The sequence below is a fragment of the Passer domesticus genome, chromosome 5, assembly GCF_036417665.1.
Source record: "Passer domesticus isolate bPasDom1 chromosome 5, bPasDom1.hap1, whole genome shotgun sequence".
Lineage (NCBI taxonomy): Eukaryota > Metazoa > Chordata > Aves > Passeriformes > Passeridae > Passer > Passer domesticus.
The window spans coordinates 4,785,262-4,811,635 of NC_087478.1; the positions used below are offsets into that span (position 1 = coordinate 4,785,262).

General features: G+C 38.0%; 1 protein-coding gene across 9 annotated transcripts in view; it reads right to left on the bottom strand.

The window, feature by feature from the left end:
- Positions 1-1,466: 1,466 nt before the first annotated feature.
- Positions 1,467-26,374, bottom strand: part of USP6NL (USP6 N-terminal like) — a 110,796-nt gene continuing 85,888 nt past the window's right edge. For all 9 annotated transcript variants that reach the window (XM_064421735.1, XM_064421740.1, XM_064421739.1 and 6 more), the window contains 7 exons: positions 24,929-24,977; positions 23,129-23,249; positions 19,934-20,028; positions 18,300-18,365; positions 18,113-18,212; positions 15,874-16,026; positions 1,467-5,000 (listed from right to left, as the gene is read on the bottom strand). In XM_064421735.1, the coding sequence (XP_064277805.1) occupies positions 3,556-5,000; positions 15,874-16,026; positions 18,113-18,212; positions 18,300-18,365; positions 19,934-20,028; positions 23,129-23,249; positions 24,929-24,977 (2,029 nt within the window). In that variant the 3' untranslated portion in view covers positions 1,467-3,555. The remainder of the gene's footprint in view (positions 5,001-15,873; positions 16,027-18,112; positions 18,213-18,299; positions 18,366-19,933; positions 20,029-23,128; positions 23,250-24,928; positions 24,978-26,374) is intronic.

Genomic DNA, 26,374 nt, shown 5'->3' on the forward strand with positions numbered 1-26,374 from the left:
GTAGGAGGGAATACTCTCCTTAGCAGACTTCTGGCTAAACAGGTTTTCTCCTTCCTCTGTGCTGCGTTTCCTAAAGCATTACAGACTAGCCACAGGTGGATCAGGAGAAAGGGAAAGAATTTTCCTGAGGTCATATTCTCTTCCTCAGCTGCCCAGGCAAGTGGATGTTTAGATTCAGATTCATCACCAAATCTGATGCCAGAATCATCCCCTGGAAGGAGCAGAGATGGCTTCTGTCTTCACTTGCAGTGCATAAAAACTTGGTTATACAGGTAAGCAAGCACCTGGATCCTGCCATCACATCCCACTCACCAAAAAGGTTAAGAGTACCAGAGATACCATCCTCCTTGTCTTTCTTCCATGGCCAGAACAGTTTGTACTGCACAAGACTAAATGCTTCAGTACCACACTGAAGTCATTAGATCTAATCTGGCAGAGCATCCAAGTGAAAGGAAAAGCAACCACAGCATATACTCAAGGCCCTTTCTTTCCCCTTTAAATCCTAATTAGTTTAATTTCACTAAATTTTTGCCATACAGAAGTTAGACATGTCTCCTTATTTAGTCTTCTGTGTTCCTCTGTGTTAATTCTCCAAATCCCTACGCTGAATTTCTCACACAAAGAAAGCCATGACAACTAACTTGGACAAGAAACTTACAGTTTATACAGCTCAAAGCAGAGATCTTGGAAAATTATTAAACCTACCATAGGAAGAAAAAAAAGGTCTCAAATATTTTATATTGATACTTACCACTCCACTGTTTTCAGATCAAAGAAAGCAGTGACAGCAAAGCTCTTGTGAGGATTTCTAATCCATGACACTGAGATGAGCCCCTCCACAGCAAGGCCCTGGCACAGCTGTGTCTCCCTTCACTCTGCATCATCCAGTGGGTTTTGTTACTGGTATGAATGACAGACTCAAACCTGGCTGTACCTTGAGTCTGCTTTGTCCAGTTAAATGAAATTAAAATGTATTTTGCACTACAGATGACAAAAGGCTGGGTTGCTTTTCTTTAAAAAAAAAAAAAGCAAACAACTCAACAGCATCCTCCAAACATGTGAGAGACAGAAACTACAGTCAGACTATTATTTTGCATTTTGATCGATGCAACTTTGCAAATTCCTTATGCCAAGAATTCTCTTTGAAAGTGATATTGGGTGAGATTATTAGAACAAAACCAGAAAATAATGATCACAGTTTATGCTCCTAGCTTTTGCAAATGACAGGCTAAGGTTTAGCAGTGTAATAAACTATAATCAATAATCTTGCCACTTCTGCAATAATGCAAAAGGACTATATAGATTTTATCCACATTGCTCAGTCTAAAAATAAACATGTACAAATTAAATAGGATACATCATATATATACACATGATTCATTTATGAAAAGCAACTATTTGTGCTGAGAATAGCTAAAGTCCAGTCTGGAACTAATCAAATAATTAAGAAGAAAGACAAAACAACATAAGCTTAATTATTATTATTTTAACATGTTAAAAATACAGTCACATCAAAATAGGGTACACAGTTATAAAACTGTTGCAGATGAAATAAGAAAATAGTGTGTATATATTTTATATATAAAAATCTACAGTATTTACTAATGCTGATACATATTTTGGAGCCTCAAGTTGTTTGCACAAATAAATTGTACAGCTTCGTTATGAATTACAGAATCATCATTAAACACCGAGATTATTACATTTAGCCACAATATTATATACATACATTTCTAAGCTGCTGTAAGCAATCAGAACTAAAGTAAGCCCAAGTCATATTTATCTTCACAATTTTAGTTCAAGATTTCAGTGTAGTGCTTGGCTACAGTTACTTCGCTGCAGTTTGCAATTTTTAAAATATAAAATTGCCCAGTTATTAAAAATTACATCAGACACGTTATATACACAAAAAAAAAATGTTTTGAAACATACTAAGTAAATGTTACTTCCATTTGTAAAAATTGTTTTACTTCTGTACCTTAAAACTTACAGAGCCAACCTGCAGCAATATTAGGCACTAAAGCTCATTCTTTAAAGGAGAAAAAAAAATAATATCCATTTCTATGTTTTCAGTTAATAAACCTTACAAAACAAAAGGGAACAGGACAACCTTCCAAACTGGTGTTGATACCAATGTTTAGTTCTGTTCAGCACTCCAAGGGCCTCTCCTGGTGAGACCCTCCTCTGCCTCAGCTCCTGGGGAGAGGTCGGTGTGTCCTGCAGCTCCATCCTACATCTGCCTCTTCACCTGCTTTTAATCCCACCCCCAATTCACAGTCAAAACAGAAAGGGAAGCATGAAGTAGAAAAGGCTGCAAAGACTAATTAGAATTACTTACATCAGCAGGAGTTTAAGGTTCCTGTTAACCACAGTCAGGGTCATTTTAGTGTAGAACACCGTGCAGTGCGAGCACAGCAGCACAAGCCCCACCACAGACAGGAGCCCACCAGCAATTTGGGGGAAAAAGGGCAAAACACAACAAAATCCTCTCGACAAGCGACACTGCATACTCACACAGCTCAGGGAATGTCAAGCTTGGAGCAAAGCTCAAACTCCTGCGTGCACTTCACAGAGGTGTCAAGGAGCTGTGCAATCCTCTGATACCTGTGAGATTTGGCCCTGCAACCAGTTTGAGTCTGACAGCACAGCATGGCAAAAAGTGAAGGGTGCAGCACCATTTCTGTATCTGGCATTAGCCTCACTGTGCTCCAGGCTTTTGCATATAGAACGACATTCTGAAAGTGGATTTGGGTTAGAAGGTACAAATTCTCCATTTCTGATGCACTTAAAAAACTCCTAAACACTGCCCTGAATTTAAGCACCATTTCTTAGCCAGATCAGAGAGACATTTTTGGCTATCTGATTTTTCCTGCCTGCTCCTTCCTGCTGAGGAAAATGACAAACAGTAGTCAAAGGAGAGGAAATTAACTCTCACATATGATTAAATTAATAATCCCAAAGCATCTCTCCTGCCCAGAACAGATACTGGGATGCTGAGGCAGCTGTATAAAAATGACAGAAATTCCCATTCAAAATGAATGGCTTCTCAAATAAATTACAAAGAAAAATTAATATGAAATAAAAGTACTTCACAAGCTTTGCCCAAAGTTAAATGCATTTAAATTTAAACTCTTTAGCTCTTTTCCATATGAGTTTGTGTACTGTAAGTGCACACTCACACAGGCGCACACACGCACACATCTGTACAGTGCATTAACAATGTCAGTCAGAACTTTTCAGTGTGTTACAGGTTTTAGGCAGAAGGATTGTAACACGAGTTATTTAAAATGTAAGGAGCGACGACAGCATGAACCACGTGATGTATATGAGCTTATTGCTATGTCTATGTGCATTAGATCACTTCCAGTAGCTTCCATGCAAGTCCAAGAACTCCACCAGCTTTCAACCAAAGTCTGAAACATCTCTGAAATAGTGTCGTTATTTTTGAACTCACACGAGCCATCCACATTTCAGAGAACTGAGGAGGACTACTACTAACACAGTACTGTTCAACTGGTTTTGGTTCTTGCCATTTTACTAAGCACAGCCAGATTCTCAGAGAAGCACAGACTCGTGCACAGACAATCCATCAGTTCTGTTCCGGTAGTGCTGGGCTTGAGCTGATGGGTTTGCATATTGGTACTGTGGGGAACCATTCTCTTCCAAGGCTGGGGAAGTCCTGTATCTCACTGGACTATCCACAGAAACAGCAGGAAGACTGCGCTCTTGTAAAGGTGTTGGCTGAAAATGCTGGTACTTCTGGAAGTTATCCAGGTGGCCTTTGTTGAGGTCCTGGCTCCAGGGCTGCCTGTAGGGCTCGTGTCTGTAGACGTAGGCGGCGTCCGGCCACTTTCTCTCCTCTGGTAAATAATCTGCTGGAGGGATTATGAACTTGACACCTGGGGAGGACCTCGAGTTGCTGGTGTATGCATCAACAGGAGCGACTTCTGTCTGAGCAGGGGCTGGTGGAAGAGCATTTTGGCGACTGGCAGGGTAGGAATTAATTTGCAGTTTATTTGGGGCATAATCTACCGCCATCAAAGGAGCGTATGGCCTTCCAGAGGGGCTGGGTCGATTCCCGTGGTAATGCAGAGCTGCAGAACTTGCATTGCCTATACTGGAAACATGCTTTGGAGAATTCCCATAGTAAGTAGGGGGATTACTATAACCTGGCAGTGGCTGCTTTACATTCATTCCATGAGATGGACCATCAGACTGAGATGCATATTTTGGAGATCTGGGTTGTGAAGTGAAGGTGTAGTTATTGGGTATTTTTAATGGAGCTGGTATTTTTTCTGTTTGCTTTCTTGGACTGTTAGAAAATGCTACATGCCTAGGACTTTGTGGATGAGCTCTCTCAAGCATCTCTTCAACAACATTCTCGTCCTCAGTTTCATCCTCTGAAACATTGTCATACTGAGAAGCATTAGACCCTCGCTTACCTTCATCAGCATCCAAAACCCTCACCTTTTGCTTTACATTCAAAGGCTGCATTTCTCCAGGACTTGGTGGTGGGCCCAAACCAGAATGGTTTACTGGCCTCCCTTTCACCTCTGCAGTGAGTTTCATTGTCTTTTCCATTATTTTGATATCAGACGGTTTATTCCACTTAGGTACAAATTCCCTTCTTGTATTGGAAGTAGCATTAGAATTCTGATTAGCAGCTGCATTATTGTATAGACTTGAGTTGTCTTGCTCTGCTGGCTGAGGCTTTTTTCTGGTGTCCACCTCATTCTTAGGCAAACTGTTTTGTGTCTCTACTGGTCGAATCTTTTGCTGTTTTAATGAAGGTTTCTTTTCCACAGAATTCATTCTTTTTCGGTCATTTGGTGAACTTTCTGGTTCTTCTTCTGTGGATGGTCTTCTCTCTGTCCTTTGTCTTGCTGCTTGTGTACCAGTACTGTTCTGTCCATTAAGCATTGGAGTGGAGTTAAGCACAGAAGGCAGAGGTCCTGATGGAATCTGCCCCAGTGGCTTCTTTGGAAATTCATCTTCTTTACCTAAAACAAGAACAGGAATAACATAAATTAACATTTGTACAGAAGCCTTCTTTGATCTGTTTGTCATGCAAGCACAAATAGCTAGAAATTAACTGGGCCTCCCTCTGGGTCACCATTCTGCTGAACACCTCAAAGGTTCTTCTATACACTGACACAAACACAGATTTTCTTTAGCCTCTTATCCCAACCCATTATTGCTTCCTACACCTGATGCAATCTCACCAAGCTTTTGCTCTATCATGACACTGCTGGAAAAAAAACATTTTCCTAGATGGCATGTTGGTTACAGTACCAACTCTGTAAGGAACCCTCCTCACATTGTTACATTAAGCAAAATACTTTGTCTACTTTAAAAATCCTTCCAAATATCACTCTCTATTTGATTGCTTTCCATTTAGTCATCCTTTAATGTTCACCTCTAGCAAGCCACATCATCAGGTCCTCCCTCACATGCACAAAGTTCCCAGATGACATCTTTGAACTGTCTCTCACTTCAGTTTTTGGGTGGACCTCCTCATTAACATCTACACAATTAAGACCTTGTTCCCCCTAAACCCTTTCCTGCCTAGAAATTTCATCCTCAGTATGAAAAACCCCCAGTAAAAGGCTCTGTGCACAGAATCTTTTTTCAGTTCAGCTTTTTATCAATACAGAACAACTGAAGCAGCTGACACCACCACTGGCTACGTCATGGTTTCAATTGAGTGTTCCATGGGCGGGTTTTGCAGGACACAAGGACATCATTTACAGAACAAGGACACGAATGGAAACTTCTCCCAGACTGGAGCTCAACACACTGAAACAGCCAGTGGTGAACATCAACAATGTGGGGACTTGGAGCAACCCACAGTGACATACAGAAACAGTGAAGAAGTGTTTCATGGCTCCATGCTGCTCACAGGACAATTCACATCAAATTTTCTACTGCAATCCTTCTCGTTAGCAGTCAACGCCCTCCATAATCACAGCAAAAGTATTTTATCATATCTACTTGCATATAACTTATTCAATTGTGTAATCCATTACTTTCCCATTATAAGAAGAAAAGGTCATGCACTTCTTATTAAATGTATTAATCTAGATTTAATTCATTTGATGTTCAGCATTAAAAAAAAAAAACACAGAAGTTTTAAAGTCAGCATTACCAAACAAGTCCTATTCACTGTGTATCTATTTATAAACAGAAGCTTTGTTGTAAGGAGGAAAAAAGAAATGGCTACCCTTGCTTAAATGCTATGCAAAATAAATTATATAAATGGTTGTTGGTAAAAATAATTTTGTCTAATCCCTGCTTCTTCCTAAGGCAAGGACTGTAGAATCTCCTCCCATCAGAGATCAGAGAGTTAGAACCTCACTTTCTAGCTATTTGAAATTTAAATTCTTTTTGTTTGTCTTTAAGGGTTCACAGGAGTGAAAACACACAACTGTCTCTCCCTGACAAGGGCTGTACTTACAAGTGAGCTATGTTCATTTATACAGGCAGGAGCAGGAGCTCAATCTTTGATGAGTGGTTCATGATACAGATACACTGAGGAAAGCCAGCAGCCAAGGTGACTGTTATTTGTTATAACAGCTAACAAACTACCAGCACGGATCAGTTGCTATATAAACAAAAGGAAAACTCTGAGTTTGAGCCAGCCAGGCCATTGCAGGAGGACAGCAGAGAAGAACACAATGGTGCCATCACCACAAGATAACTAAATAAATCAACTTAATAGAAACAGCCTAGATTTGCCAAACAATTAAACTAGTGTTTTCTTGATTTTTTCCTTCTAAGTGCCAAAGGTCATATGGAAACCAAAAACCCACCCTTTGCTTCAGAAATAATTTCAGAAACCTCATTTCACACACAGCAAACACGGTGGGGCCAGCCTCAGCACTAGGCTCCAGTGAGGGGCTCTTGCAATTCCAAGTGTGATGTTTGGTCTCTTTCCATATGGGCCCCCACTATTCCCAAATAAAATCTGGAACAGGGCTCTCAGACCTGCACCCCCCAGCAAAGGAATGCTCCTCCACTGGAAGAACAGATGATGGGACAAAGGAAGGAGTTGCATGGATGCTGGAAAAGAGGTGATGTAACAGCTCTGCAATACACTGACTGCTGCACCAGCCTCTCCAAAATTGTGCTTTAGTCTTTATGAATAGGAGTTCACTTTCTGAGCTTGCTTCTGTTTGGCAAGAGGCATTTGTATAATTTAATTCCATCTGCATCCTCAAATACACTGTTAGGCAAAGCTGAAGATCTTGTCTCCTAAATAAAAATGAATTCTGTATATAATAAATATTCCTGATACTTAAACTGGCAGTGCTTTCAGTCTTACTAATCTTGAATGTGCAAATAGAATGAAGTCTGCATTAAGAAAAAATACTTTGCTACATACAAAATACATACCAAAAACCTGCCATCTAAATCATACAGAAATAATCTTTATGGGCTGCTAATCCATTTACAGTCTCCAGGAGATCCAAAGTAGTTATGGAATAGCACAAGAAAATGGCTCTGCAGCATCACTAAGGTATTTAATTTCTGTCCTTGTATAGAAGACATGTTTTAGAAAAAGAGTTTACTCTCTTCCACACTTTAAGTTAAAATATTCCAGTCATATATATAAAAACCTGAAGACCAGTTTCTCTGGTAGCTGCAATGCTTCCTTCATTTGCCCAGGGTCATCAAAAGCATGAACTGATTTATTTTCTCCCAGCTTTTACTCTAAGAAATGTCTACAGAGCAATAGGAGATCCTTTAAATATACTAGGTTGCACTACAGAAGTCGGGTTTGTGTGAGGTTTTGGTTTTTAATTTCACACACTTAAGGTTTCCTAATTACCATTAAGCTCTAATAACCCAAGTGAGAATACTGCAGACATTTTTATTGAATTCTATCAAGGCTGCTTTGTGTCACCTTTCCTTCTCATTTCAAGGTAAAGGAACACCCTATGTGGGCTGCATGGTCTAGATGATGTATCCTGTAACATGAATTACAGCTGTAAAATGATTGTCAGAGAAATTTTGCCATGTCTGTAGTGAAACTGTTAGAATTCAACATTAATTCACATCCTGAGCAACAAGGAAAGTGTTGCAAGAGAATAATTCATTTAGAAGAAAACCTCTGCATTTTAACAGCACGATCCTGTGTTTATAGGCTGGTAACACCAGAGCTCAGTGCTGTCAGGGAAAACAAAATACAGAACAATGAGAATGTGTGGAAGAAGGCTCAGTGGGGAAAAGAAGAAATACAGGTTAAACCTCAGCCACAGGACTTCCACAAAACTTGTTTTAACTTGACCTTGGACGCCAACAAGGGGCACTGGTTGCTCAGTCACCCACATCTGCCTGTGGAACTAAGCAAGGCCACATTGCTGGAGGTACCAACTCAGGAGTCAAGGCTACCAGAACAGGACTTGTTCTGGTTCAAAGGTGCTCCACTGATCACCTCCAGCCATAAAAATCACTAGAAGGAAAGGAATTGTGTAAGGATCTATGATGTTACATCAAAAAAAAAAATCTTACAAACCAGTAACCAGTCATCTTCTAAAGGAAATTTGCTGAAACTGCAAAATGGCTACTTAATTCTAAGTGTACAAATCATATATAAATACCCCCACACACATGGAGTTGTCACTTCCAAAGAAATGAGAACTTAAAAAAAACCACCCAAACAAATAAAAACTCCTGAGGTTCCAAAAAAGTTCACACAATAAACAAGTAGAGGATAACCAAATTACCACCATGCACAGGACTACAATGGGACACTCTTCAAATGCACAAGAGCATGCCAACTGTGTTTGGGAATGCTTTAAGCAGTCCACTATCAGCAGTAACAGCAAGAAACCCAGGATGCTGCATGCTAGCAAGAAAGAAAGGAAAAAAAAATAATAAAAGCAAAAAGCTGAGGATAAAAAAACCATAATGCAAAAGCAAACAAAAGAAACCAAGTCACAACAAACATCTCTACCTGAAGAGGTACACAAACAGCTCGCCAGACAAGCATGCAAAAGCACCAATTCCTTCAAGTCCCATTTCTTTTATCTAACATTTTTCCACTCCAAATCTGCCTAAAGCCTCACACACAGCTCTCAACCATCTCCTGCACTACTTCAATACACTCACTGTTCAAACTCCTCAGATTTGAGCAGGAAGGAATTTTAGCTGGATGTTTTAAAGGAAATTCAATTGAGTATCTGTTTGTGTTGCTGATCCAAGATCCGAGTTAATTCACTGTCTGGACATATCTGTCTGACTGAGAAATGGAGAAATTGCCAAATTCTACAAGAAGAACTTTTGGGACAAATGCTTTTCTATAATCTGTGATGTTTACATACAAGAATTGAAAGCATTTTAAAACCAGAAGTTAAGACAAAGCTGTCTAGTTCAGCTGTGACTGTTCTGACCTGTACAATAATCAAAATGTCCCTTTGTCCTCCGAAGCAATCTGGGCAATGAGATTCTTCCCAAGTTGCCAGTATTCCTGTGATATATGGATGTCTCTACTTTCATCTTTCTCTCCTTCCTTCCTTCAACAGAGTAGGTTTCTAGACTAGTAGGTTTACTGGCTTTTCCCAAAAACAAACATTATAATAGCTTGTATCAGAGTTTACAGAGCAGGAGCTATAGATTTTCTGGTTTTCCTTTTAAAAAAAAGGTAGTGATTTAGTTTATTTCTATGCAATATAGCATAAAGTAAGCAAACAACAAAGGAAATGTGGTGAAAAATGGGTGAGGAAGGAGAGCAGTGGAAGTAGAGGGAGACAACTTAAGCAAAACAAGAACAATCAGGTGCTTGTTTGTAGCTGGAAAACATATTCCCTGACATGAAAAGGAGCAAAGCAAATATGAGCAGATCTGACTGTTCCCCAAAAGATAAGAAAGACAAGCCGTATTAAAGAAAGTTTGCCTCTCTTTACTTCCTCCTGCTCAAACAAGCCTTGGCCACCACCCAGTGGAAGTCGATCTCCACTACAAGACTTTTACAGATAATTGCTTCAGGAGGCACTAACAGCCTCGTGCATCGAGTAGCAGACATATAATTGGAGTAAAGTGCTTTAAGTGCTCTCTCCGGTGAATAACAGTCTAGTCCTTAATTTCAGCACCAGAATACATGCACTTTGACTGTTCTAACACAATTTTCAAGGATAGTAATGGTCATAAAAAAAAAAACCTCTTAAAATGACAACTTGAAATTTTGTGTTTATTTTCGACCAGTGACATCCCATCTTCTTCAGTTTACAAGACCAAGAGAATTTTAAAGAAACTTGAGTGCCTGCACTAGAAGCTCTAGCTGCTGTCTGAAAGTCAACCTCTGCTCCTTCTTCCTTTATACGCCATCACTGGCAAAGGAGCTGCTAAATGAAATACTGCTGGACAACTTGAAGGGAGAACTAAAAGCACTGTTTGCCTCTCTTGCAGCTGTGTCACTTTTATGGTACTGACACTAAGGAAAACTTATTTTATAAACATCTGCATTCAGATAAACAACAGACATCTTAACAGATTTGGTTATTAGCCAGAAGATACAGGTGATCAGCTGCACATCTGTAAGGTGCCTTTGCAAAAAAGACATTTCTAAAATTAACCACTGCTTCCTAATTCCACATTTCTTCCAGAAAATGTACTTCCTTGAAAAGTCAGTTTTAAACAGCAATGTGAACAATGACCAACACAACTATTTGGATCATGTGTTTAAAGATCATGCAAGTTTGAAACAGTAAAGATTTTTAAATGATGCAAAGCCAAAGTCTAAAACTGCTAAGGATATATACTAACTGTATTAGTATAACTCCACATATTATTTTAGTTCATAGTATTGTAAAGTCATTGCATCACACAAGAAACAAGGCAGAAAAAACCAGTTTAGTTTATTAAAGCATGAAGTGCATTGTCTGAAATAGCTACTTGTGTATTCTTGAAGGACAAGAGAAAAATCCAAAATTCCTCTGAAACAAAACACAACCAAAAGAAAGACACCATCAGAAACAGGAAAGTCAAGCTGATTTACATATTTCTATTACTTTGGCTGCCAGAAGGCTCATTAACAGCAGAGAACAGATATTATTTAATAGATTACTGAGGTAGTATACATTTCTGCACTATGACTGAAGACTGTGTAAAATAGATCATTGAATAAAAAAATACTGATAACAAATTTAGTAACTTCAAAGATAAATATCAGATAAACATTTTAAAATTTATGGCAAATGCAAGATTCAAACTTTTCTAGTTCTCCCCGAATACAGAAAAGATTGGGAAAACTAGAAAAACTGTAGTTTAAAGCTGGTGTTAATCACAAGGACACAGGCAGATTCCAAATTTGCCGATAATGCTTTAAAATTAAGGTACAAGACCACTGTCTTTGATTTAAGGCCTTCAGCTGCTGCAAAGTCTATTAAACTTTCAGTCATAAAAAACCAACCCAGGAGTCCCCTGGCCACCCTTTTCAGGACCTTTATATTAAAACACAGGTGAGAAACTGTTTCAAGAACAGACCTGAGGGGCTTCACACCTTGAAAATGGGCCTGGCTGTCTTGTTTACAAAACATTGGATTAATAAACTATTTTCAGCAACATATTTTTAATATGGAACTTTCACTGGTAAGCACTTCTGTTTATTAAAGTCAGACACTATAAAAATCTATCCATATATAAATATTGTTTATTAAGCATTGCATTATTCATGTAGTCCTACAGGAAAAAATTACAGCAAAGCTAGAAATTCTATCCATATCTTGTGAGCATTTATAGAATTTAGCTGCTGTTTTAAATAACAGACAAGGAAAGAATTTGCATCAAGGAATTTTGGAAATCAATGGTGTATACCAAAAATATTTTTCTCATTATGGTCTTAACATCACCCTTGAATTAAGGAAGAGATTGCTGAATTTACATTGGATCTGACTCCAGTAGAAGATGTAAATTCACACAGATTTAGGTGAGAGTGCTCTTCAAGAACCAGCCATGGTGTGGACATCTTTTATCCCATTCCAGGCAATCCAGAAAATACCAAATGCCTATTCTTTTTGAGGCTGGGTCAGAGAAGTACCTTCAAGGACAGTTTTTATGTACAGCTGTCACAGCCTCTTTTCTCCAAGGTCTCAAAAACCCCAGCTCCCCAGTCAGGTGTGCTTAGCACACAGCCCCCTGTCTCCAGAGCCATGGGAATAGAGGGATGCCCACCTTGGGTTGCAGGAAAAGCACTGGCGCTCCAAACCACCCTCTGGAGCTGGGAGTTGCTATGGGCTACCCTGCACTGGTCAGCACTCAACTAGGAATCAGCACAGAAAGGAAGAAAAGTCCATGGCCTTCTTTAAGTAAAACAGCCATGGTAAAAACAGTGCCAAACACTGACACCCAAAATTAGCAAGATCCCTGAACATCCATCTCTTCTGGCTGAGCATTTTAAGGGCTTTGTCGGAGAGAAAATATTTAAAAAGTCCCTTCCTTCTCTGCTCTGAAGGGAACAAGAAGCTCCTTAATTCAGAGAGAGCAGCCATGGAGGAAGTGAGCCAGAGAAAGCTACATCAGACATAAACAGACATCCACTTTAAAGTAGCACAAAAGTTATTACCTCTTTTAATATCCTACTGCAGCTTACCCTACTAGGGCAGGAAAATCTATACAGCCTAACAAAGGATGCCAGATGGAAAATTCCACTGAGCTTAATTAGCTCACTGCTATTCCTGGATGACTGATACTGATGCAACTGCAAGATGAAGATTTTTTTTTTTCTTGATCCTAACATGCATTTTTACTTTAGCTCTTAAAGGTGTAATTTTTGCTCAGCATAAAAAAAAGTACAAGATAGGAAGCAGTGCTTTGATTTCAGCTGAGAAAACTAAAATAAACATTTTCCCAGGCTACAGTGAATACTTAAATGAGAAAGCTGGTATTTTTTGTGGCTGTATCACCTCTAATAGTTTCATATGTTTTAGATGAAATTAGAAGAAAAACCATGAAATTCAAGGTAGTAAAGAGAGTAGAGCCAGACAAATATTTGCATGGAGGTTCCATGGCCAGGTTTTGGCCTGTGGGAGGGACCCCACCCTGGAGAAAAGGAAGAGTGTGAGAAGTCCTCACCTTGGGAGAAAGAAGCAGCAGAAACAATGTAAGATGAACTGACCACAACCCTAATTCCCTGCCCCCTGTCCTGCTGGGAAGGAGGAGGTGGAAAAAAAATTAGGGTGAAGTTGAACTCACAAAGAAGGGAAGAGTGGGGGAAGGTTTTTATTAAGGTTTTATTTCTCACTATCCTACTCTGATATAATTGATAATAAATTCAGTTAATTTCCTCAAGTCAAGTCTGTTCTCCCCATGATGGCAATTGCTGAGTGATCTTTCCCTGTCCTTATATTGATCCAGAAATCTTGTGTTGTTTTCTCTCCTCTGCCCAGCTGAGCAGGGCACCTGGTATCTTATCAACAACACATGAGCAAAGCTGAATGTCTAGAGAATGTTCAAAACCTGAAAAAGAATACTGCTTGAAGACAGTGATCAATAAAACCAAAATTAGGAGAGTGCAGAAAACTTTAAAAAATAAAACCAAAGGCTTATTAAATTCATACCAAGAACAAATGAGGCAGACTCACTCAAGTAATAAGAGCAGACAAATCAGCTAGATTCCCAAGGGTTAGGCTGAAGGCATCTTATTTTTAGTCTGTGAAAGGTTAAACAATGTTCCCTTCTACCCCTAGCAAAAACATACCACACAGAAAGGCTTGCCCAGGTTAATCTGAAATCAAGAAGGAAAAAAGCTCAATTCCAGCACCAACACACTTCACTTTGGCTTTGCTCTTCCTGTTTTAAAATTAAACCTTCTCATTCATGTTCAGGGGAAGAAAACCAACACACAAAAAACATTTTGTTACTGATTTTTCTTTAGCTACCAAAATTAAGAACCAGTGTGGCTCAAACACTTAGCATGCTGTCAGCTCACTGTATCAGAAGTTACACCTAAGTGTGCATGGTGTGAAACCAAACAGCTGCATCCCACTGCTAAAGTGTCTCAGGAAGAAGACACAGCCACCATTCCTTGCTCTTGGTATCCACAAGAAGACTCAGTGAGTCTCATATTTTCTGTCACAAGGGGAGTGATTCTTATGTCACCTAAATCCTCCTTGAATTTTCTGTGAAAATCCAGACTATTCTCAAACTTTCATCTGAAGACATTTTATGTTCTACCAAAACAAGGGCCTTAAAACAAACAAGTTAGGAACAGATTTTCTGCCTTCTGCATCAAGAAAATTTTCAGTAAATTCTGTATTTTCCACAGAAAAATCTCAATGTGACTTACATGCATGTATTTCAGATACACTTACTCCATCAAGCAGCAAACTACAAAAATCTTTCCCAATTCTTCCCCTACCACAGTTTCATGTGGAACTTTTCACTGATGAAATTTACTTTACCACATCCATAAAAAAAAAAATCTATGTGTCTACAGACAAGTGAAGCTGTTGGGATAAGCCCTCACTGTTCAAACACAACCATGGAGAGCTCTGTATTTAGGACTGAAGAGACAGGACTCCTGTGATCTATCTCTTTGTAACATGGTGCTGTGGCACTGATGCTGAAGGACACAGCTGCTCAGATTTGTCACCCACTGCACAATACACCTGAGACAGCACCTGGCTGAAGTGTGGGGACAAAGAGCAACTTCTTCTTCTGAAGAGAAAGTCAAAACTGAAACTCAGCTTGGGGAAAAGGCTGGAGAGATGGTAGGATAGGAATGCTGTGGTGAGATAGGGGAAGCAACAGATGAAAAGGGCAGAAAGTAGACTTAGACCTGTTGTGGGTCGAAGAAGTTCTGCTGGACAGATTGTACAGAAATTCAGGAACAAGGCAAAACACAGGAATAGGGAGCAAGAGAAATGGGAACTCTGAGAAGAAGCAAAATAAGAAACAAATACACAGGAAGTGTTTGTACTCGATAAGAACAGATCTGAAGAAGCAGGTGAAACAGGTATTTACCTGTGATGAGGAGATCTGACACAGCCCAATACTACATGCAATAAATAATGTCAACAGAAACAAAAAAATTAAGTTCATTAATGAAAGAACAAATTATCACAACAATGCTACACAGGCAACCTTTATTCTGACACTTCTTAACTTCTGAAAGCCAACCACAGCAACTTAACAAAGTTACTTCAAGGCAAATTCTGCCATGTTTGTAATTTTTTTAAAAACATTTTCTCACATACTTTTCTACAATTAGCAAGGATAAAGTAAAAGTACTCTGAGTAATCACAAGAAAAATTCTAATTAAAAACTATGGAGATAGGGATAGAAAAAAGAATAGAATCTTGAAGAAATCTTATACATTTCATAAGTAAGGTCACATGAAGCAACCATCTCTTATCTGGAACCAAAAAGCACAAAGGCTAAAAAGAAATAATGAAAACTATGCCATTAAACACCCAGCAAGTCTATCACTTGCAAAAAATTACAAATCTGGATTTGACAAACAGAAGAAGCTATTTGGCCTGAAGTTTGGTCCACATCTAATCAATCTACAAAACATTCTGGATTTTCTGACAATGCAGTGTTTCAGACACTTTGAAACCTTGATATCAGAGCCTCTATCTGAAAGGTTTTATAAATTCAAGTTAATAAAATTACCAGAATATGGTATTTTTCCACAGTGCTTTGCCATTACCTTAAAAACAATAAACAAAACACCAAAAGAAGAGGAAAATTCATGAAAGGAAAAGTGGTGATTTTACACTGTAAAATATTTTTGGGTAAAAACTCCCCAAATCTATGCAGTGATGAAGAGGAAAATATTTGCACAGTTTTCAACAGCATTAATTAACATTTAAAAAATTACCAATGTGTGAATAACTCCAAATATCTAACTCTGCATATTTGCAAGTTTCTTACCAGCTACTGGTAAATCCAGCTTTGCTCGTTTCAATTCTGTTATAGAATTTTGGAGCTGCTCTATTACAAAGTCGTCTTCATAGAAGAAATCCTTGGCTAAAGACTCCTGCAGAAATTCTACAAGCTCTTCCATTTGTAATTTCATCAGATGCTCTATATAAGGAGAAAATATTACATTATACATTAAGACATCTTGATAATGAACACTCAAAAATGTACTTTAGTCATGAGGTGCTTTTGTTTTCAAAGTAGAAGGAAAAACACTTGATAATTAGGCAGATAACAGATTTCTTCAACTAGAGATCTAAAAATACATTAAAAAATTCACTTGCAAGTCACCATGGAAAGCCTTTCTACACATTATTCTTTACTTAGGACTGTTTTTCATAAAGGGGCACCTTCACAAAACTAACTGCAAGTCACCCTCCTTCAGCCTTCTCATGCCCAACAGCTTCAGGCCTTTATTTGTCAGCCTGCATCCTCAGCTTACAACCACTGCTGAGGATCTGTACAACAGACATCATCTCTCTTATGAGGAGCTCTGAAAAGCAGATAAACATTTTAAAAATCCCTATTCACAGCACCCTCACTCACAACTGAATTAACTCCCAATGAAATGATGATGGCAGTTCACACTTCAGAACCATTGCTTCAGGCTCTCTGAAAATTCAGGTCATATTTTGAAAGTCATTTTACAATTATCAGGTCATTTCTGTTTCCCTTTTAACACAGCAGTAAGGCCATGTGGATTGAGAGGCTGTAACTGCATATCTAAGTCTCTTTTTTCATCATTTGTACACCATCAAAAGTTTCAGATGTATCATTTCAATATGGAAACCTTAAAAAAACTGTTTTGGTGCTGTAATAAAAATGCTCTTGGCATGTATTCCACAATGACACTGACTGAATACCTATACCATCCATGTTTTTGAGGGTAGACAAGAAACTGGAAAACAAATCAGAATCTGTCTTCTGCCAGCTTCTCTGCCAGCCCTCTCATCTCCTCTGCTGCCTTGAGGTTCTCTCAGTGTTTGATCATGGAGGAAGTTGCTGTATACTTGCTTAGCAAGCAAATTCACACTGAGTCTTTTTCCTCAGGTCTTCCCATTAAATGAGAGGTGAATAAAAACAAAATGAAATCAAGTAGATATCTATTTGCAAATTAAGAAGAGAAACAAAAACGTTGAGCCTAATGATTTGCCTCTAAATGTTTAGCTTTCTCAAGTGGAATAATGTAGAAGGTAACCTGTTCCATTTTTCAAAGTTTATGTTTATGAACAAACTAATGAATTCAGCCCAGTGAGACAGTGAGGTAGCACCACCTCAGTTCAAGAAGGATAAACTAGTAAGGAAATTGAAACATTGATTCTATGAGCTAAGCAGGAGTGTCCCAAAGTTGAGCTACAAGGTATCATCCTTAGAAATGCTCAAATCTATTTAGAAGCCACTATCCACCCTCAAAAGTTTTTTGGGTCCTTGGAACTTTAGGATGCCAAGTCACTTTGGGGAACCAGGCACAGATGCTTTAGACAGTTCTGTTCAAAATCTCAAATTTTACTTCACCTAAAGTCAAGAGATGAAGGAGAAGGTCACACAGGCAGACTAAAAAAACATTCTGGATTTTAATTACATTCTTGGACAAACAATGGTATAAAGTGACACAGACTGGTGATTCCTTGCTGCTGAGGTATTTGCTGGTAGATTTTCAGCACTTAGTGGCACAGTCTTGATTATTTGTGTGTTTTTTGATTAATTTAAATCCTGTGGCTAAAGAAGCCATTTTCCAGACCATGAAACTATCACACTTTTCCCCACTGTTTAGTCAGCAATACAACTGACTTCAGGTCCAAATAACTTTCTTACTCTAATAAATACTTCTTTTTTACAATCACACTGCATTAGGCCCAGCTAAGATGGAGTTAATTTTCCCCACGGTTGCCCTGATGTCTGGAAAAATCCATCTTGTTTTCCCCTTCCCCAAGTCCTGTTGAAGAGGAGAGGGATGGAGCAGCTTGGTGGGCACCAGGATCCAGCCAAGATCAACCCACAACACACACACAACTATAAAGCTAAGATTTTTAACTTATTGTGCATAAGGAATTAAAAATATCTGTCAGAAGCAGCATAAGGCACGTGGGAAACTAAGATTTTTACACATTAAGGTCAAATTACACAAAATGAGAACAAAACTAGCTGAAACTCTGTTTAGTTTCAAAGGTTTGACAGATTTCTTTCTTACTTCTGTGCAGTTTCAGAATTGTGTAAGACATAGCAGTGAGAATCCTCTCTCCTTCAAGTATGTAGATATCCCATATCCTGAGGCTTAATGTAAAGGGAGTCTGCAATGACAGAATCAGGCAATGCTGTGAAAACAGTCTGCCCCAAGTCACAATTAAAAACAGCAACAGAAAGAAAAACATACTCACACGATCAAGAAAACACTGAAAAAACCACTTGGTTGTGTAAAAGCTGGTGGGCATATCCTGGGAGTCCTGCAAACAACACAGAAGTTGAAAAATACTTTCAAAAATCCAAGTAATGCCTTGCATTCTCCATGAAAAAACATTTTTCCCTTGAGGCTAATGTACTCAATAGTCACTATAAATAATTAATTTAACTATATAAGACACTGTTACTTCAATCCAACAGAGGCAAATTCTGGTTTTTATAGCTTTTCTTTGTTAATTTCACCACCTGAAGAACATGCACTTAGAGGTGCTAAAGTATTAATACATCCTAGACTTTTATCATGTTTTTGGGACAGAGGTAGCAGAGGATAAAATCCTCTCTCAAGAAAATAAATCCGTATTCTGGAGTAACCCGAGTTCAGGCACTGGCTCCATAAAGTCTTTCATTTCTTTGTAGCAAGGCTGACAATTCATGCCCAAGACTGAATGGACTTCCTTACAAAAATACATATCCACCAGAAATTATTGGAAAACAACCAAATTCTTTGACCAGTGGGCCTCAAACAGGATGCAGGCTGATAAGGAATTTTATTTCTTGATTAAGGGGCCTGATTTCCCCTAGAGCACAGATAATCCATGAGGTATGACATATATTCAAAGACTGCTAAAGCTTCTCTGCAGCTTCGTGGAGCTCTTCAAAATCCTTTACACAGCAAGAAGAAAAGCCAAAGTAAAAGCTGAGAAGTTAAGGAATCCTGAATTTTAACTGTTGGATAAAATCATACTCTATGCTTGCCAGATTCAGCTTTGCGAAAATTAAGCACCAAATTTGAGATCTTGGTTATACAAATGCTGAATAAACAATGGGCCAAATCCCTTTGGTTTATGTGCAGGCTTTACTTTTGTCTTTGAGGAGTTAATACTGGCTCATTTTAGTGACACATTCACAGGAAGAGATGAGAAAAATGATGTTGCTGCAAGTGAGCATCTTTTACACTACTTTTTAAGAACTGGAGATGTATTATGGCAGTACCAATGTACTGTAAAATGAAATTCTTGATGCCTACTGGAAGGGCATTTTCCTCCCATTTGAAAAATAATTTACATCTTAGACTAAATATTAAATACTTAGCCAATATTTAAGAAAAAGCATATTATTTTCTATTTAAAAGCATTAAAAAAGATAAAAGTCAACATGTAGCTTCATGAAAATAGAGGTATTTTAAATGGACCATTAACACCTCTTATAAAGGTTATTTTTTAAATGGAAATTTAAACTGGTTGGTCCTAAAGTCAGCTCTGTCCATAGATGAACCAACCACAAGCTAAACATACAAAAAAATCCCTGATAAAATGTTCTAGCATGAGAAGCTCACACAAGGCCAAATAGAAGAACCACACACTGTCCTTAGCTCAGAGGTCCAAAGTGAGATAGACACACAAATTAATAATTCTTAGGATCCAGTTTTATCATAACTTTGTCAAGATGCACCATAACTTTGTCTGTAATGAAAACAACAGCACTTCTGCCTCTTAAAACTTGACATTTTTTCCTGAGGTTTCCTTATTCTTATCTAGTGGGTTCACCTGAACTGAAACAAAGGTAGAAAGTTGTAAATGTGCACGGCTTGCATAGTGAAATAAATACTTACCAAATGCTGCTTAAGTTTGGACAAAAATTTCTTCAGTATTTTGTCATGATGTTCCTGAAACCTCATCAGTTTTGGAAAGCCAGGAATAAAAAAACCTAAGAAAAGAAGATGGCCACTTAACAGGTGTTTGTACTATAAAATGACATAAAAAAGCCATTAAGGCTCCAAGAACATTATGGTTCTATAAGACCATTGGATCTGAACAGATATTCATAACAATATTTTGATGTCTCCATACAGATATGCACATACTCCTGCCTAAACAGCTACAATCAATACATTCCCTTAGTGACAAATATTACATCAGAATGACAAATGACAGCAGATCCATCAGTCCTACGTTAGTCAAACCAATATAAGATCATGTGGAAACCACATTTACAATTATTCTTTAAAAGAAAACCAAAGCAAAGAATCACAACCCTCACCCACTAAAACTGAAATTATAGCCCAGAAAATTAATGATAGAAGGGTAAACAGCACAGGTATCTACTAGAACTGTCTGCATTGAGGAAAAGAGCATTAAAAAGACAAGAGGGATATTCTAGCAAGCCAAATACCATGATTATATCCTATAACTAAAGACTGAGCTCACACGACTGAAACAAAGGGCATTAAAAAACCCATCTAATTGTTTTAGTGATTACACATGGAAAACTCTAAGACACCTTTCCAGCTGAGGTATCAGCAGAGTTAGAGTTGTAAAAAAACTCCAATATACTTTAAGCAGTATGAAAACTGAAAGAACAAGTACAGATCCATAGCAGCCATGTAACTTAAAAAAAAATAAGAGTGACTGAGTCCCAAACCAAAAAGCAAAGTCCTTCTAGTCCAAATTATGCAATTCAGTGCACAGTCGCCAAGACACAAGATTTAAAACCTCAGATTCACAAAAGTTTAGTATTTCGTAGATACAAATGCAAATTCTACAATACTTAAATGTCAGGTTGCATATTAGGAAATTTCAATAACACAGGCAAGGCATTTGGTTTTTTTCTTACTGTAAACAGTGACTACATCAAAGCTAATTAGCCATCAACAATAACAATAAAGGTTCTTTTTCCAAGGAAGGCTGCTCTTTTACATTTACATATACCAACTCATTATCCTGAATTTTTAAAACTACAGAAAGATCAATGGAAAGAGCTTCCAAAAAAGCAGATAATTTTCAGGGTCAGATGTCTGTATTTTATCATCTAGAGACTTAACATCTTCCATACAATATGAAATACCAGAGAGGCCAAATTCATCTCTTCATTTCAAGTAGTTTTATACTAGAAATTAGTCTGTCTAATGGGCTGCACCCAAAAAGAATTCCAGGTTGCTGTATCACATGTAAAATGGAAAAAAACCATGAAAAACCTTGTCTGTGGGGAGGAGCTTTTAACCATCTTAATCTTGCCAGTATGATTCTAATTGAATTTCTTAGCCCATCCCCATTATTTCCATAGGCAGATGCCCATTTCAGAGAACTATCTGATGGTCAGTGGCATCAAGCGTAACTACAGAAGTTTTTCTTCATGGATATTGGCAATTTGGAATTGAAATTCTTTCAGCTTTAAAGACAGTGCTTTAAGTTTGTTTTTTTTCCAGAAAGAAGAACATAGAAAGTGCAAACTGTAATATGACATCAGTTAAGTCAGTTTCCTGAGTTTAAAGTTTCCTTTCCAGAATCTACAGTGATATTTACAGATGCACAGTGACATTTAAAACAGATAAATTCAAGGAATCACAGGAAATCCAGGTTGGACAATACTTCTGGAGATTATCTGGTCCAACCTGCTGAAAGCAGAACCTTAGACTAGCTGGCAACATTAAATAAATGATAAATTGGGAACATATGAGTTATAATTAAAGTTTTATCAACCTCTATAAATGCAAACTTGCCTAACAGGCACTCCAAAACAGTTTCAGTGTGCATAATAAAGCTGTGACACAATGGTTCATATGCTCTGTGGGGAAGCTCACCAAGCCTTGGGCTACTCCAAGCTCCCTCCTTCCCTCTCCTGTCACTTGACAGGTGTGTGACAGGAATAAAGGAGGGAAGGAGGGAGGTCTGCAACATCTCAAGCAACTCATCTGCCTGTGTTTATCCTCTTGTTTATCATGCACATGATCTGGTAAATAAGGACCTGACTTTGACTTACTTCCCCCAAAGTAAGAATTTTCTGTGAGCTTTGAGGAGCTCAATATTCTATATGGCTGCAGTTACACAGGTTTGGATTATCATGAAATCTATAGAATTTTTTTTGGTAGGATGCTTTTAGTCTGTATTATCATTGTGTAAAGCTCCAAGAAAATCTTTTGACATTTGATGAACTCAAAATTTCATTTATGACATTGACATCAGATCACCCTTTTTTCCTCCCCCTGAGTCAATAGTTTTGCAGAACTGTAAACAGCAAAGTAACAAACTATCCCTTTGTTTTGTGTGTTTTGGAGAACATCCAGGAAGAATGAAAAGCCTGGGAAGGAGATATCACAGAATGAGAAATTCTTCAGCAGGTAAAAGCAGCTAGAGCTTGGTGGAAATTTGCTAAAAAGCCCAAGTTCTGGATGACATTTACTTTTGCAGGCTTCCAAGAACCACAGCTTTTTTGAATCAGCAGAACTGTAGCATCACAAATGTTTTGGAATTCCTGGACTTGTTCCATACCAATAGCCATGGAATATGCATAGATCATACTAAATCTGGCATGGGATGAGAACCACCAATAACACAAGAGCAACAATACCATGAGGGCAGGAAATTCTGTGTGAGGTGGAGATAAATCTGAGAAGCCTGAAGTTCATGCCTAGACACAAGTCCATTTTTTACTGTAGATTCCTCTCCTGCCAAACGATAGCACAGCTGCAATATTGCTTAACACATTCTGTATTAGGCTTCCTCTACTATTTTATTACTACATAGATATCTACATAACCAGTTTTCAATTGGTTACATTCCCTGAGAGAATAAGAGAAGAGGAAACCATCTGATTTTCATTAAGAACTATTTGAAAGATATCACATATAAAAACCATTACTCTCTCTTATGGATGAGAACTCCAGTAACATCCAATACCTCCCCCAAGTACAAAGCTCTCATTATGTTTTATTTTTGACCAATCAGAACAGAACAGTTTCATTTTCAAATAATTTACAGCTTAAATAGGAGAGGCTGAAACCTAAATGCACTGACAGGAAACTCCATACCATGCATGGCGTGCTTTGGACCCGACAGAAGTTTCACCAAGGCCCAGAAGGCATCTTCTTCATTCATGAACATCAGGAGCAAAGCTGTGATCTGGCTCATTCCCTGACAGTATCCAACTTCCTGAAAATCATACCGTGGAAATAGTAAAATATTAATATAAAAATATTAAAATATGTAAATAATACAGTGGAAATATTAAAAAGTATTTTGCTGGAAACAAAAGCCTCATAGCTATGAGCTTTTAGCTTTTCCTTGAGTTAGTGGAGGAAAGATGAGGCCTGTCCTGATGGCAGAGCTTCCCACCAAACACACTTCATATTTAAACATTAAAAATATTGATAGATAGAAGGGATGATGCACAACCCTCCAACTGAAAATTAACCTGGAAGTATTGATTGCTCATTAGAATTCACTACTGATGAACAAAATCCTTGATCAGTACTAATATTTTCAAGTTACTGTATCATCATTTTGTCCAGTGGATGCATTTCTCATTTAGTTGTAATTTGGGGGGTTTTATGGAGGGTGAGAGTATCTGGTTTTGTTCTTGTGTACAGTCAGGGTACCATCTGATAAACATGGGATTTTTCAACAGTGACCTGTAACTATAAACTTGCTCAAGTCTAGCAGCCCAATAGCAAGCAACTGTAATAAACCCAAAGAAAAAAATTATTGTTCCAAAACTGAATTTGAGTACTTCCTCTGCTATTAATTTTGAATTTTATGGCAGGAACCAGCTGTCACTATCATTCCGCTGCAAAGATAACCCCATCAATGAAGTATTTGTAAGGACAATTACCAAACTGTAAAGTTTTTTCAGGTTTACAAGTTCTTAGCACAACTTTGTTCTAGAGATGAAACCAAAGCACAAGAACTGCTACACATTAAGAGGAAAAATACAACAACAGAAGTGCAAAATAAAAAGTTCACTATAATATTTTCATTACACTTTGATGATTGATTTTAAACATAATTATTCATGCAACTTGAAAATACCAGTCCAATATTTTATACGAGGTAGAAAAGGTCAGACAGAAAGGTTACATTTCCTAGAACTTAAAAAAAATCCAAACAAACCAGTATTTAATTCAAGTACATGCTTTAATTTCTCTTTCCTCTTCTACGGTTAACATATTTTATATTGACTTCTGGGGAGTTGTTGATGGATATAAAATGGAAGATGCACAGAAGTGCTCAGAATGGGCCCAAGGAATGGGGACAGTTAAACCACAGTTAAATGTGGGTATGAAGGCATTTCTTTTTCTATTTTTAGCATGCAGCCAAAAGACATTACCAAATACATAAGCTTCTAACCCTTATGATACAGTCTGGAAACCCCACTCCAGTAAATCCCATTCAGGACTGCAGCCAAGACCAAGCACTTATGTAAAGAAGATGCAACCTTTTAAACTAATTCCGAATTTTTAAAACCTTTCAGATTATGAAATACACCTGTGGACTCCAACATGAATCTTTCTGCAGTATTTTCCTCCCCATCATTCAAATGGCAGGGAGGCAGATAATATAATGGGGGAAATATCAGTCACATAACACTTCAGCACAACACAAATTCATTTTTATTACAGACTGTAAGCAATAGTTCAGTCTGTCCAAAAAAACTCATAATTCACATGCTTTAAATTCAGCTCAAAATATGTCAACAAATAATTTTTTTCTATGTACTTCCAATGGTCTCTGAAATGTTTGTTGATTTTTTTTTTAGGGAGAAAGAAATGCAAGTTATCATTTTACAGCACATTTAGAGAAACCAGATTTAAGTGTGAAGGAACACAGCTTACCGTATTATATATGGAATATGCAGCTAAAATATGGAACAAAGATTGCTGCCTGGAGAAATAAGAGCAGAAAATGAAAAAACTATAGTATTATCTTTTGTAAAAAGAGAAAAACATAGAATTAGTGAACTGCATTTTGGAAACATGTTTTCCTAATTTAACTTGTCTAGCACTAAAGAACAGGATAAACCACATTTGACAACAGTAAGTGCTTCTGATTTCAAGCCTATTTTGTAATTAGCACCTTTATGATGTTTTACATGTTGAAATGTTTCAAAAAGTATCAATATACTTTAGAAGGGAGTAGTGGCACATCATCACTTTTACAGACAGGTAAAGTGAAACGTTGCATGGGTGACATTTCAAACGCTGATTTATTCTGAATGCCAAAATTTAAACTCCCCAAACTTGTTTTTTGTGCTTGCAGAACACTAACAGCTGTTACTGATTCCAAACAGAGATGTAGAAGTGAAGATGTGAAATACACAAAGCAGCCACAAAGGTGTCTTAATCTTGGCACTGAAATTAAAGTCTGCTCTAGTGACTGCTACTGTCAAACTGAAGAAAAACAATATTAACTCTGGCTCAGCATCCTGTGCTCAGCCCTCTGTTGATTTCTGGGTACTTCAGATCCAGAATTACAAAAAGCTTTGTAGAGGTCCCTTGCTTTCTGCAAAACAGTCCAACTTGAGAAGGCAGCCAGACAAAAAGCCCCAAACAACACCAAACCAGCCAGCACAACTCTGCTCTTTCCAAGTTGTGTATGAAACAAACACTGCAGGGCTCTCCACTTTTAAACTCACAGCTACTTTTTGTCACCTGTTCAGGAGAGAATCTGGATACCTGAATGCCTACTTCCATCTACAAGTAAAACTGCTAAAATTTAACAGCAGAGTTTTCCATATTGTCCTTTTTCTGTCCAGTGACATTTTCTCCCTGTTACTAATCAATGAATGGAAAGTGCTATTAACAGACTAAACAAAAGAAAGCATTAAGCCAGAAGGTGCTTATTTTTGTTTGGGAAGAGGATTTACACTTGGAGAATTTTATCAAAACACCTGAATTGTGGCGTTTTGGTTTACCCTCTTGCAGAACTGAAGTTTAGCCTTTCTTCAGTAACCAAAGAAAAGTGTAACAAGGTACTAGCCATTAAGCTGTAGCCTCATTGTAAAGTGACAAACTAACAGGTCCCCAGTGAACACAGGAACCTCCTGTACCCTCAGCTGACCACATCCAACTGAGCGTAGGAGCTCAATCTCAGTCACAGTTCCATACACAGAACAACAGTGATTTCAGCATTATTTACACTAGATGGTAGCACTGAAGACCTGAAAAACAATGAACCTTCCAAGACATGCAGTCTACTTAAAAGTCAAACAAGCAATTGACTCACCCAGGGGATTTTATTTCATTGCTATGTGAAATGATTTCTGAATTTTTCATCGAGGC